Source organism: Penaeus japonicus, unplaced genomic scaffold, assembly GCF_977035675.1.
Source record: "Penaeus japonicus unplaced genomic scaffold, GWHDUDI00000001_assembly GWHDUDI00000558, whole genome shotgun sequence".
Lineage (NCBI taxonomy): Eukaryota > Metazoa > Arthropoda > Malacostraca > Decapoda > Penaeidae > Penaeus > Penaeus japonicus.
This window is the reverse complement of record NW_028234960.1, coordinates 15,001-27,500: the sequence shown is the minus strand read 5'-3', so window position 1 is coordinate 27,500 and position 12,500 is coordinate 15,001. Positions and strand designations below refer to the sequence as shown.

At 31.9% G+C, this 12,500-nt stretch overlaps 1 protein-coding gene across 8 annotated transcripts in view; it reads right to left on the bottom strand.

Annotated features, from left to right (window-relative positions):
• The window catches only part of LOC122258230 (uncharacterized), a 23,697-nt gene that overhangs the window by 5,180 nt on the left and 6,017 nt on the right, over positions 1 to 12,500 (bottom strand). For 3 of the 8 annotated variants that reach the window (XM_086535412.1, XM_086535416.1, XM_086535413.1), the window contains exons 4-11: positions 9,137 to 9,235; positions 6,669 to 6,767; positions 5,567 to 5,665; positions 4,581 to 4,679; positions 1,301 to 1,578; positions 1,080 to 1,154; positions 499 to 615; positions 1 to 77 (exon numbers count right to left, since the gene is read on the bottom strand). The exon at positions 1 to 77 is cut by the window's left edge and continues 40 nt beyond it. In XM_086535412.1, the coding sequence (XP_086391538.1) occupies positions 1 to 77; positions 499 to 615; positions 1,080 to 1,154; positions 1,301 to 1,578; positions 4,581 to 4,679; positions 5,567 to 5,665; positions 6,669 to 6,767; positions 9,137 to 9,235 (943 nt within the window). The remainder of the gene's footprint in view (positions 78 to 498; positions 616 to 1,079; positions 1,155 to 1,300; positions 1,579 to 4,580; positions 4,680 to 5,566; positions 5,666 to 6,668; positions 6,768 to 9,136; positions 9,236 to 12,500) is intronic. The other 5 variants (XM_086535415.1, XM_086535420.1, XM_086535419.1 and 2 more) reach the window with 5 other exon arrangements.

Genomic DNA, 12,500 nt, shown 5'->3' with positions numbered 1-12,500 from the left:
TCCTTCAGTTTGCTGTTTTCCGTCTGCAGATTAGTCACCTCAGTCTCCATCCTACTCCTCTCATGTCCTTGCTCCTCCTGTAAGAGAAGACAACACTGTAGGGATGTCTCTGTCCTAAAGGCTTGAGGAGAAGAGCAAGGCATCACAGGCAAAGCAAGTGGAATCGCACGACCAACCAGTAATATCATTTTGACAAATAAAATCACTTTTAAAAAGAGGCTAATGCATTTTGGAAGCAAAGAAAATTGCTCATCATGTTGCATTTACATTTGCACAAATCCTGCAACATTTTCTCTCTTCGTTTGGAATAGTTGAGGTTCACACCTACAAGGACTTATTCAGGAAGCTCCAGGTTCTCCAGACAAAAAGCTACTAATAACACAACGCTATCTCACACTAACTCTCCTCTTTCTTAACCATTGTTCTATATCTGTCCCTTTCCTCTCCTCCTTTCTCTCTGTCATTTCGTCCTTCTTCCTCGCTCTCTCCTGTGCATACCTTGAGTAATACAATCTCCTCTTCCTTCTTCCTCAGGTCTTCCTTCAGGTCTCTGGTCTCCTTCTGTAGATTCACTATCTCGGCACTTTTCGCACTGATCACTCGCTCTCTCTGCTTCTGGATGAGTATAGAAGAGGTATCATAAGTACTCAAAAAGACAAACGAAATGAACTTTCTCTCTAACATTACCCCCCCCCCCTCTCTCTCTCTTTCTCTCTCTCTCTTTCTCTCTCTCTCTCTCTCTGCTCATGTTGTTGCTCATAATTGCTTCGCTCATGATAACAAGCATCTCCTTCCTGACATTGTCAGAGGATGGAGGGAAAGCTGATAACCACAAGATAAGGAGATTGGAGTCGTAAAAGAATAAAGCAGATCAAATACTTATAAAAGATTAGCCGTCACCAAAACCCTCACATTTTGCTTTGCATTTCATTCTATTTACTCCCCTAGCTATGGATTTTAGAAATGTTTTCTTTGATTGCTATATTTCCTGTCATTCCACTGATTTTTCTCTATCTTTTTATTATTATCAAATCAAAATTATTTCTATCTTTTAATTCATTTTCTCTCCAAAAACTCACCTTAAGCACTTGGATTTCTCTTTGCAAACTGATCCTTTCCTTCTCGGTTGCAACCCAACCTTGTGCCACATGAGTCTGAAAGTGATCAATATTCAACAGATAAATGCATTAGTATGTTATGTCTCATTATATAAAAAACCATGGCACTGCCCATGATGCACAACTTTGAAAACCAATGGTGACAGAGGAAGGAGCAGAGTCTGACCAATACAATCTATTACCATGGACATGCTTTGGAAAAGTTCCATGCCACGGCTCTCTGTGGAGGAAGATCTCGGCATCAAGTCCTGCGGAGTCCTTCCACTCTTATTCTTCTTGTACGTGGAAGCTCCAAAGTTCGTCAACGTGAATATAGCGAGGAGATGCCCTTGTGAAGCTGCTTTGTGAAGGGGCGTGTTGCCATAATCATCTGCAGCGTCCACGTCGGCCCCGCCCTCCCGAAGGACTTCCAGCACTGCCGTGTGTCCCTTCAAAGCTGCCTTGTGCATTGCTGTCTCTCCTGAAGGTAAACTTGACTGTAGAACTTGTCAATGTTTAAATGTTGCTCTACAATGAAACACTTGTTTCATTTTCTTATTTTCATTTTTATTCAAATTTGTTCAGAAATAAGTGAGATGTGAATGTAATGATATATATTTAAGCATATATTATATAAATCAAGATATATGATGATGAAATATGACAATATTGATGACGACAATATATATATATATATATATATATATATATATATATATATATTATATATATATATATATATATATATGTATGTATATATATATATGTACATATATATATATATATATATATATATATATATATATATATATATATATATATACACATCTATATACATATGTATATACATGAATATATATATACATATACATATATATGTATATGTATATATATACATATATATATATATATATATATATATATATATATATATATATATATATATATATATATATATATATATATATATGTATATATATATATATATATATATATATATATATATATAAGGAGATTTGAGTCATATTCATATATATAACAATATATTGATAGAGGTAAATTAAAAAACAAAAACAAAAGAGAATGATAATTGTTACAGTATAATAAAGTTTGTTATAAAATAATATAACATCTCTAAAAATAATTTAAATTAACCAATGATATTCTATAAATGAAAGTAAAAATAACAATTGTGTTAATATAATAAACAATGGTATAAGTAATGAGTTAGGACAACTCATTACTGGGAACATAATGATAATGAATGATGAGATGAAAAAAAGAAAGAGAAAACTGAAAGGGATAATGAGAAGATCAATAAATATGATGAAGTGTGGGAGAAGGAGAATTGGACAGATAATGAAGTGACAAAGAGTATAAGAATTATATAGAGAATGTAAGTGACAAAGAATAGTAGAAGGAAAATTGTACAGAAAATATAGAGTGACAAAGAGTAGGAGAAGGATAATTATACAGAAAATATAGAGTAACAAAGAGTAGGAGAAGGATAATTATACAGAAAGTATTGTGACAAAGAGTAGAAGGAGAATTATACAGAAAGTATAAAGTGACAAAGAGTAGAAGGAGAATTATACAGAAAGTATAGAGTGACAAAGAGTAGGAGAAGGAGAATTATACAAAAAGTATGGAGTGACAAAGAATAGGAGAAGGAGTATTATACAGAAAGTATAGAGTGACAAAGAGGAGGAGAAGGAAAATTATACAGAAAATATAGTGACAAAGAGTAGGAGAAAGAGAATTATACAGAAAGTATAGAGTGACAAAGAGTAGAAGGAGAATTATACAGAAAGTATAGAGTGACAAAGAGTTGCAGAAGGAGAGTTATGACTGGAATGGCTCTGAGACTTGCGAGGATAAAAATGAAAATGAAAACTGTCGTGATGATGTTAATGAGAATCAAAATGAGAAGGGAACTGAGGTTGGGAATAAAAATGTCAATGCTAATTTGAATGGCAACAATTGTTATAATCGTAATTATTATCATATTAATGCTAAAATATTTTTATAATATGAAAATATTTTTGATAAATACAAACTAAAAGAAAAGCTTATGAATAAGCACGAAATGACTAGAGAATGAAATGAAAGGGATGGAAAATGATGAAGAAAATGAGAGTGGAAATGAAAATGGGAAAGTATTCATGAATGAGAATCATCATGATTCTAAGAATGATTATGGTCTTTATAATTTTAATGCATATTCTGATGGCAATGATATGAAGGAAAATAATAACCATAATGAAAATAAGGATCTCATTATACTTCTATCATTGTTGTTGGAGTTACTATTATCATTAACATAATATTTATAATGAAAGAAATTATGATATCAGTCATAAGAATTATTAAAAAAAAATAATGGTCATTCTAACTAGTTTGATATTAATATTGATAATAATAATAATGATTGTTATCGTTATCTTTAATGTTTTTATATAATCATAATCAATGTTATTCTTATTCTTATCATTATCATCATTATTATGGTTATTTTTATTAGTATTATCATTATCATTATAATAATCAAACTAAATAGGTAATATCTTTTTTCGTATGAACTTATATTATTGATATTTCATTTGGATATGTTACCTTTGTACTTAGCAAACCTAACTTAAGTTGCGAGAAGAGGTATTTTGTAAAACGAATGCTAAGTAGTGCATTCCTCTTAACAGCACCTGCATAGCCATGTTTGTTGCAAGCAAGCTGTGAGCAGACTTGGGTGTTTGCAAGAAGGAAGAACAAGGAAGCCATCGTGTTATCCTCATTGTCATTACCATCATGATTTACCGACACTGGTACTATGAGTGATAAAGACCTCACAACTACAACAAAAGCATGTAGGAGAACAAGAACAACAGGATCATCAGCAAAATTATCAATGATGACAAGAGGAAGGATAACCTATGATAATAATTGAAATAGAAATAGGAGTAATACGAATAATTAAAATAATAATATTTTTAACTATAACAATAATAATAATAATAATAATAATAATAGGAATGATATGTATAAAATCATATAGAAAAAAATTGAAATAAAAATGAAAATTATATCAATAATGAAAAGAGTAAAAGAGGAAGAAAAAAGATGAATGATGAAAAGTGACTATTACAAAAGAAAATTCTTGAAATAATAATATAAATGTAATTGTAATAAATGATAATAAAAATGAATATTTTTATGATAGTATTAAGCATAACATTGAAATTCATATGATAAATGATAATGAATAAGTAACATTTACAAATAACTCAAATAAACAACTAAAACATAAGGAATGGATAAATAGAAAAGAATAATGAATGATGAAGAAATAAGAAAAGCTGATGATAGAGGTATCCTTATTAGATCTGAATAATAATTGTTATAAATTTCCATGAAGACAAAAAAGAGAAAAGAAACAAAAGCAAAATTCTTCTGGTGCCTTTATGAAGTCACTCGCTTCCCAATCGTTACCATCCTTAGTCTTGGCGTTCACTTCTCCGCCCTTCTCAAGGAGCGTCTCCGCAACAGTATAATGGCCGTTCTCGGAAGCCCAGTGTAAGTGGGTCTCACCTGAGGGAGGAAGATGCTTCTGTTAGACGTGTGTTTGTGAGTAAAGGAAAGTGTCATTCTCACTCACATTCTCCTTCTCATTGTCATTCTCACGCTTATTCACCTTCTCATTTTCATTCTTACTCACATCCACCTTCTCATTGTTATTCTCACTCACATTCACCTTTTCATTGTCATTTTCACTCACATTCACCTTCTCACTGTAGAAGGGAAGTGAGGATGACAATGCGAAGGTGAATGTGAGTGAGAATGACAATTATTATCATCATTATTGTTGTTACTTTTGTTGCCATTACTTTCTCCATTATCATCATTGTCTTTGTCATCACTGACAAAGACCTCGCAACAACACCACCAACAAAAGCATGTAGGAGAACAAGAACAGGATCACTATCAAAATAACAATAATAAGAAGGATGATAACAATTGATAATTTAATAGAAATAGGAGTAATAATAATAGTAATCCTATTGAAATAATAATGATAATATGAATAGCACCATTGATGATGATTATGATCAATGATGAGGATGATCATATTTCTTTTAGATAATCATGAAATAATAATGATATTATCAATAATAATTGAAATCATCATACTTATTATTATCAGAATTGTTATAACTAATTATTATAACATTTATATTATAAAGAAGCAGAAAAAATTATTTATTTCTATTTTATAGAATAATCTATGAAAATATTTTATTGAAAAATTCATAGAATAAAGAAATAAATATCAATAAAATTAATGATAAAAGATGATAAAGATTCCCTAATCAAATTATAACAATAATTTGTTATAAAATTCCATAATAACAAAGATTAGAAAAAAAAACAATTCTTCTGGCGCCTTTAAGAAGTCACTCGCTTTCCAATCGCCTTACCAATCAAAGTCTTGGCGTTCACTTCTCCGCCCTTCTCGAGGAGCGTCTCTGCAACAGCATGATGGCCGTTCAAGGAAGCAAGGTGTAAGGGAGTCCCACCTGAGGGAGGAAGATGCTTGTGTTAGACGTCTGTTTGTGAGTAATGAGTGTGAGAAGGGAAGTGAGGATGACAATGCGAAGGTGAATGAGAGTGAGAATAAACATGAGAAGGTGAATGAGTGAGAATGACAATGTGAATGTGAGTGAGTGAGAATGACAGTAAGAAGGTGAATGCGAGTGAAAATGAGACTAGATTTTAGGAATGAATAAGGTGATAAGGATAAGGGCAAGGAATAGTATGAATATTTTGAATATTAATAAAATTGCAAATAATAAGAAAGTAACTGAAAATAACAATTAGGAAAAGGCATAGAAATGAAAAGGAAAAAAAATGCGTATGATTATAAGAAGGAATATTTTAATGAAAAAGAACGTTTGATAATCATTTATCAAAAAAAAAATATATATATTACTATGATAATCATCATTATTGTTGTTGCTTTTGTTGCCATTACTTTCTCCATTATCATCATTGTCTTTGTCATCACTGACAAAGACCTCGCAACAACACCACCAACAAAAGCATGTAGGAGAACAAGAACAGGATCACCATCAAAATAACAATAATAAGAAGAAGGATGATAACAATTGATAATTTAATAGAAATAGGAGTAATAATAATAGTAATCCTATTGAAATAATAATGATAATATGAATAGCACCATTGATGATGAGGATGATCATATTTCTTTTAGATAATCATGAAAATAATAATGATAATATCAATAATAATTAAGATGATCATACTTATTATTATCATAATTATTATAACTAATCATTATAAAATTTATAGTATAAAGAAATATAGAAAAATCTATTAATTTCTATTTTATAAAATAATCTATGAAAATATTTTATTGAAAAATTCATAGAATAAAGAAATAAATATCAATAAAATTAATGATAAAATATGAAAATTCCACAAAGACAAAGATGAGAAAAGAAACAAAAGCAAAATTCTTCTGGTGCCTTTAAGAAGTCACTCGCTTTCCAATCGCCTTACCAAATGGATTCTTGGCGTTCACTTCTCCGCCCTTCTCGAGGAGCGTCTCTGCAACAGCATGATGGCCGTTACGGGAAGCACAGTGTAAGGGAGTCTCACCTGAGGGAGGAAGATGCTTCTGTTAGACGTCTGTTTGTGAGTAATGAGCGTGAGAAGGGAAGTGAGGATGACAATGTGAAGGTGAATGTGAGTGAGAATGACAGTAAGAAGGTGAATGCGAGTGAAAATGACAATGAGAAGGTGAATGTCTGTGAGAATAACAATCAGAAGGTGAATGTCAGTGAGAATGACAATGAGAAGGTGATTATGAGGGAGAATGAGACTAGTTTTAGGAATGAGATTAATAGAGATGATTAGGGTGATAAGGGTAAGGGCTAGGAATAGTATGGATATTTTGAATATTAATAAAATTGCAAATACTTAGAATGTTAATGAAAATAAGAATTATGAAAAGGTATAGAAACAAAAAGGAAAAGAAGAAAAATATGTATGATAATGAGAAAGAATATTATAATGAAAATGAATGTTTGATAATTATTTATCAGTAATATATATATTTTTTATTACTATGATAATTATTGTAATTTTTATTGTTTTTATTATTATATTTATGAAGACCATTGCAATAATAACAGTAATCATGATAGCTATAATGATAGCAATGGTAATAAAATGATAAAAAAATATCAATCATAATGATAGAAATATTAGTAAAGATAATTATGACAATAACATGAATGATAATGATAATGATGAAGATAAAAATAATAATGAAGATAATAATAATGATAATTCTAATAATAATGATAATTATATAATATTCATAATGATAATAATGATAATGAAAATATTAATGATGATAAAAATAATAACAGCAATGATGATTTCTAAAAATGATAATAACATAAAAATAATCATTATCATTAAAAATAATCATTATCATTAATGATAATTACAATTCATAATAAATTTATAATCATTTATAATCAATATTTAAAATATTCATTATAATAAGAATTATCATCATAATCAATAAATATTATTTCCATCATTACTGTTATTACTATCATTATTCACCTTCCAATCACCATCATTATTATCTTTATATCATTATCATTAGTTCCATCATTATCATGAGAGTGTTATCATCAGTATCATAAAATATTTCCTTCCTTAATATTTGTGGGGTTTTCTTGCCACATTCGTGCAGTAAAGATAAATATTATATTAAAGATAAATATTCGTGCAGTAAAGATAAATATTATATTAAAGATAAATATTCGTGCAGTAAAGATAAATATAAATAAGTAAAGACAAATATAAGATATTCGTGCAGTAAATAAAGATGTTCTTTAGCCATTGAAACACGTGGTGGTGTTGAGCGTCTGCTAATTTATTCAGAAAATCATATTGATATAAAATGATTTATACTTCTGTTTCAATGCAGTTAAAATATATAGTCTTCATAATGGAAAAAACATACACCTGATAAATGGTGTAACATAAACAAAACATGTCTTTCTTGTAGTAAATAAGCGTAAAATAAAAAACATCAAATATTGGTGGAACATGGGAGACATTACGTATGTCAAAGAAAACGGACCCGCCGTTCGGGGGGACTTAACTAAACTTTTATATTTCTAAATTTATTACTATCATTATTCATCATCACCATTATTATTATCATTGTAATCATAAATATGTCATTAACATTATCATTAGTTCTATTATCATCATGAAAGTGTTATCATCAACATTATCAGTGATGATTATTTTATCCTTAATATTGTTATCATTACCTCCATCAACATCATGAAACTTTTCATTATCATCACTATTGTTGTTGCTTTTGTTGCCATTACTTTCTCCATTATCATCATTGTCTTTGCCATCACTGACAAAGACCTCGCAACAACAACACCAACAAAAGCATGTAGGAGAACAAGAACAGGATCACCATCAAAATAACAATAATGAGAAGAAGAAGGATGATAACAATTGATAATTTAGTAGTAATGGGAGTAACAATGATAGTTATAGTAATTAAATAATAATGATAATATGAATAGGACCATTGATGATGATTATGATTGATGATCAGGATGATCATATTTCTTGTAGATAATCAGAAAAATAATAATGACAATGTCAATAATAATTAAGATGATCATACTTATTATTATCATAATTATCATAACTAATCATTATAACATTTATAGTATAAAGAAATATAGAGAAATCTATTTATTTCTATTTTATAGAATATTCTATGAAAATATTTTATAGAAAAAATCATAGAATAAAGAAATAAATATCAATAAAATTAATGATAAAAGATGATAAAGATTCCCTTAATAAATTATAACAATAATTGTCATAAAATTCCATACAGACAAATAAGAAAAAATAAACAAAAGCAAAATTCTTCTGGTGCCTTTAAGAAGTCACTCGCTTTCCAATCGCCTTACCATATGCATTCTTGGCGTTCACTTCTCCGCCCTTCTCGAGGAGCGTCTCTGCAACAGCATGATGGCCGTTCTGGGAAGCCAAGTGTAAGGGAGTCCAAGCTGAGGGAGGAAGATGCTTCTGTTAGACGTCTGTTTGTGAGTAATGAGCGTGAGAAGGGAAGTGACAATGACAATGACAATGCGAAGGTCAACGTGAGTGAGAATGAAAGTGAGAAGGTGAATGTGAGTGAAAATGAAAAGGTAAATGTGAGTGAGAATGACAATGAGAAGGTGAATATGAGTGAGAATGACAATGAGAAGGTAAATTTGAGTGATAATGACAGTGAGAAGGTGAATGTGAATGAGAATTACAATGAGAAGGTGAATATGAGTGAGAATGACAATGAGAAGGTGAATGTGAGTGAGAATGACAATGAGAAGGTGAATGTGAGTGAAAATGAAAAGGTGAATGTGAGTGAGAATGATAACGAGGAGTGAATGCGAGTGAGAATGATAACGAGAAGGTGAATGTGAGTGAGAATGACAATGAGAAGGTGATTGTGAGTGAGAATGACAATGAGAAGGTGAATGTGAGTGAGAATGAAAAGAAGGTAAATGTGAGTGAAAATGAAAAAGTGAATGTGAGTTAGAATGATAATGAGAAGGTGAATGAGAGTGAGAATGAAATTGAGGTGAATGTGAGTGAAAATGAAAAGGGGAATGTGAGTGAGAACGATAATGAGAAGGTGAATGTGAGTGAGAATGAAGGGAAGAAGGTGAATGTGAGTGAAAATGAAAAGGTAAATGTGAGTGAGAATGATAATGAGAAGGTGAATGTGAGTGAGAAAGAAAGTGAGAAGGTGAATGTGAGTGAAAATGAAAAGGTGAATGTGAGTGAGAATGATAATGAGAATGTGAATGTGAGTAAGAATGGAAGTGAGAATGTGAATGTGAGTGAAAATGAAAAGGTGAATGTGAGTGAGAATGAAATGAAAAAGTGAATGTGAGTGAGAATGACAATACGAATGTGAATGTCAGTGAGAATGACAATGAGAAGGGGAATGAGAGTGAGAATGACAATAAGAAGGTGAATATGAGTGAGAATGAAAATTAGAAGGTGAGTGCGAGTGAGAATGACAATGAGAAGGTTAATGTCAGTGAGAATGATAATGAGAAGGTGAATGGAATGAGAATTACAATGAGAAGGTGAATGTGAGAGAGAATGACGATGAGAAGGTGAATGAGTTAGAATAAAAATGAGAAGGTAAATGTGAGTGAAAATGACAATGAGAAGGTGAATGTCAGGGAGAGTGACAATGAGAAGGTGAATGGGTGAGAATGACAATGAGAAGGTGAATGTGAGTGAGATTAAAAATGAGGTGAATGTGAGTGAAAATGACAATGAGAAGGTGAATGTGAGAGAGAATGACAATGAGAAGGTGAATGAGTTAGAATAAAAATGAGAATGTGAATGTGAATGAGAATGACAATGAGAAGGTGAATGTGAGAGAATGACAATGAGAAGGAGAATGAGTTAGAACAAAAATGAGAAGGTGAATGTGAGTGAGAATGAAAATGAGAAGGTGAATGTCAAGGAGAATGACAATGAGAAGGTGAATGAGTGAGAATGACAATGAGAAGGTGAATGTGAGTGAGATTAAAAATGAGAAGGTGAATGTGAGTGAAAATGACAATGAGAAGGTGAATGTGAGTGAGATGACATTGATAAGGTGAATGTGAGTGAGAATGACAATAAGACTGAGAATGTGAATATGAATGAGAATGACAATGAGAAGGCGAATGTGTATGAGAATGACAATAAGAAGGTAAATGATTGAGAAAACAACGAGAAGGTGAATTTGAGTGAGAATGAATGTAAGCCACTGATTTTCGGACTATTACTGTTATTTGATTGTTATACAGTCTTTGTAATAATAGTTCCTTAAGGACACTATTCCCTAGTGACTAGCGGAAGTACTGACCGACACCTGCTTCCTGCCGTGACCTTTCACCTGGTCACAGCTGACACACTCACACGTGTACCGAACCGGAAGCATCATTAAAACCTCTTCATTGACCAAGTACATCTTATATGTTATAGCAGGATGAATCTGTAGACATCTCCCTCCTTCTCACCTTCATTACCATTTGATAGTATGTGTATTTTCATTGCCGTGTAACATTCAATAGTCTGCTTCCGGTCCCTTCAGCTGTTTCCGTTGTGAAATAGCCTTAGGCGTAGAAAGTGACTCAGGCTCTGTACTTAAAGGACACACAAGGAACCCAGGAGAGACAGATCAGGACAGAGAGGTCAGACAGACAGACAGACTAGAGCGAACAGCTCTGACCTCTGGCCTTCGGCCAGAGTCTGGTGTGATTAATAGTCCGCAATTAAGACCGTGGCACGTGAACGTCTGTCTCTTAACCACCGCCCTACAACCAGGGCATCGAGTGGTTATAACAACTGCTCTCAGTGGTGGGTTATAACTAGTGCCAGCTAGTGGTTTACAATGACAATGAGAAGGTGAATTTAAATGAGAATGAAAGTGAGAAGGTGAATGTGAGTGAGAATGAGAATGAAAATGAGAAGGTGAATGTGAGTGAGAGTGAGAAAGATAATGAGAAGGTGAAAATGAATGTGTGAGAATGACAATGAGAAGGTGAATGTAAATGAGAATGAAAGTGAAAAGTGTGAGTGATAGTGAGAATGAAAATGAAAAGGTGAATGTGAGTGGGAATGAGAATGAAAATGAGAAGGTGAATGTGAGTGAGAGTGAGAATGATAATGAGAAGGTAAATGTGAGTGAGAATGACAATGAGTAGGTGAATGTGAATAAGAATGTCATGAAGTGGTGAATGCGAGTGAGAATGACACTGAGAAGGTGAATGAGTTAGAATGACAATGAGAAGGTGAATGGGAGTGAGAATGACAATGATGAAGTGAATGTGAGTGAGAATGACAATGAGAATGTGAATGAGAATGTGAATGTGAGTGAGAATGACAATAAAAAGGTGAATGTGAGTGAGAATGACAATGAAAAGGTGATTGTGAGTGAGAATGACAATGAGAAGGTGAATTCGAGTGAGAATGACAGTGAAAAGGTGAATGTGAGTAGGAATGACAATGAGAAGGTGAATTTCAGTGCGAATGACAATGAGAAGGTGAATGTCAGTGAGAATGACAATGAGACGGTGAATGTGAGTGAAATTAACAATGAGAAGATGAATGTGAGTGAAAAATAAAAATGAGAAGGTGAATGTGAGTGAAAATGACAATGAGAAGGTGAATGTGAGTGAAAATGACAATGAGAAGGTGAATATGAATGAAAATGACAATGAGAAGGTAAATGTGAGTGAGAATGACAGTGAGAAGGTGAATGTGAGT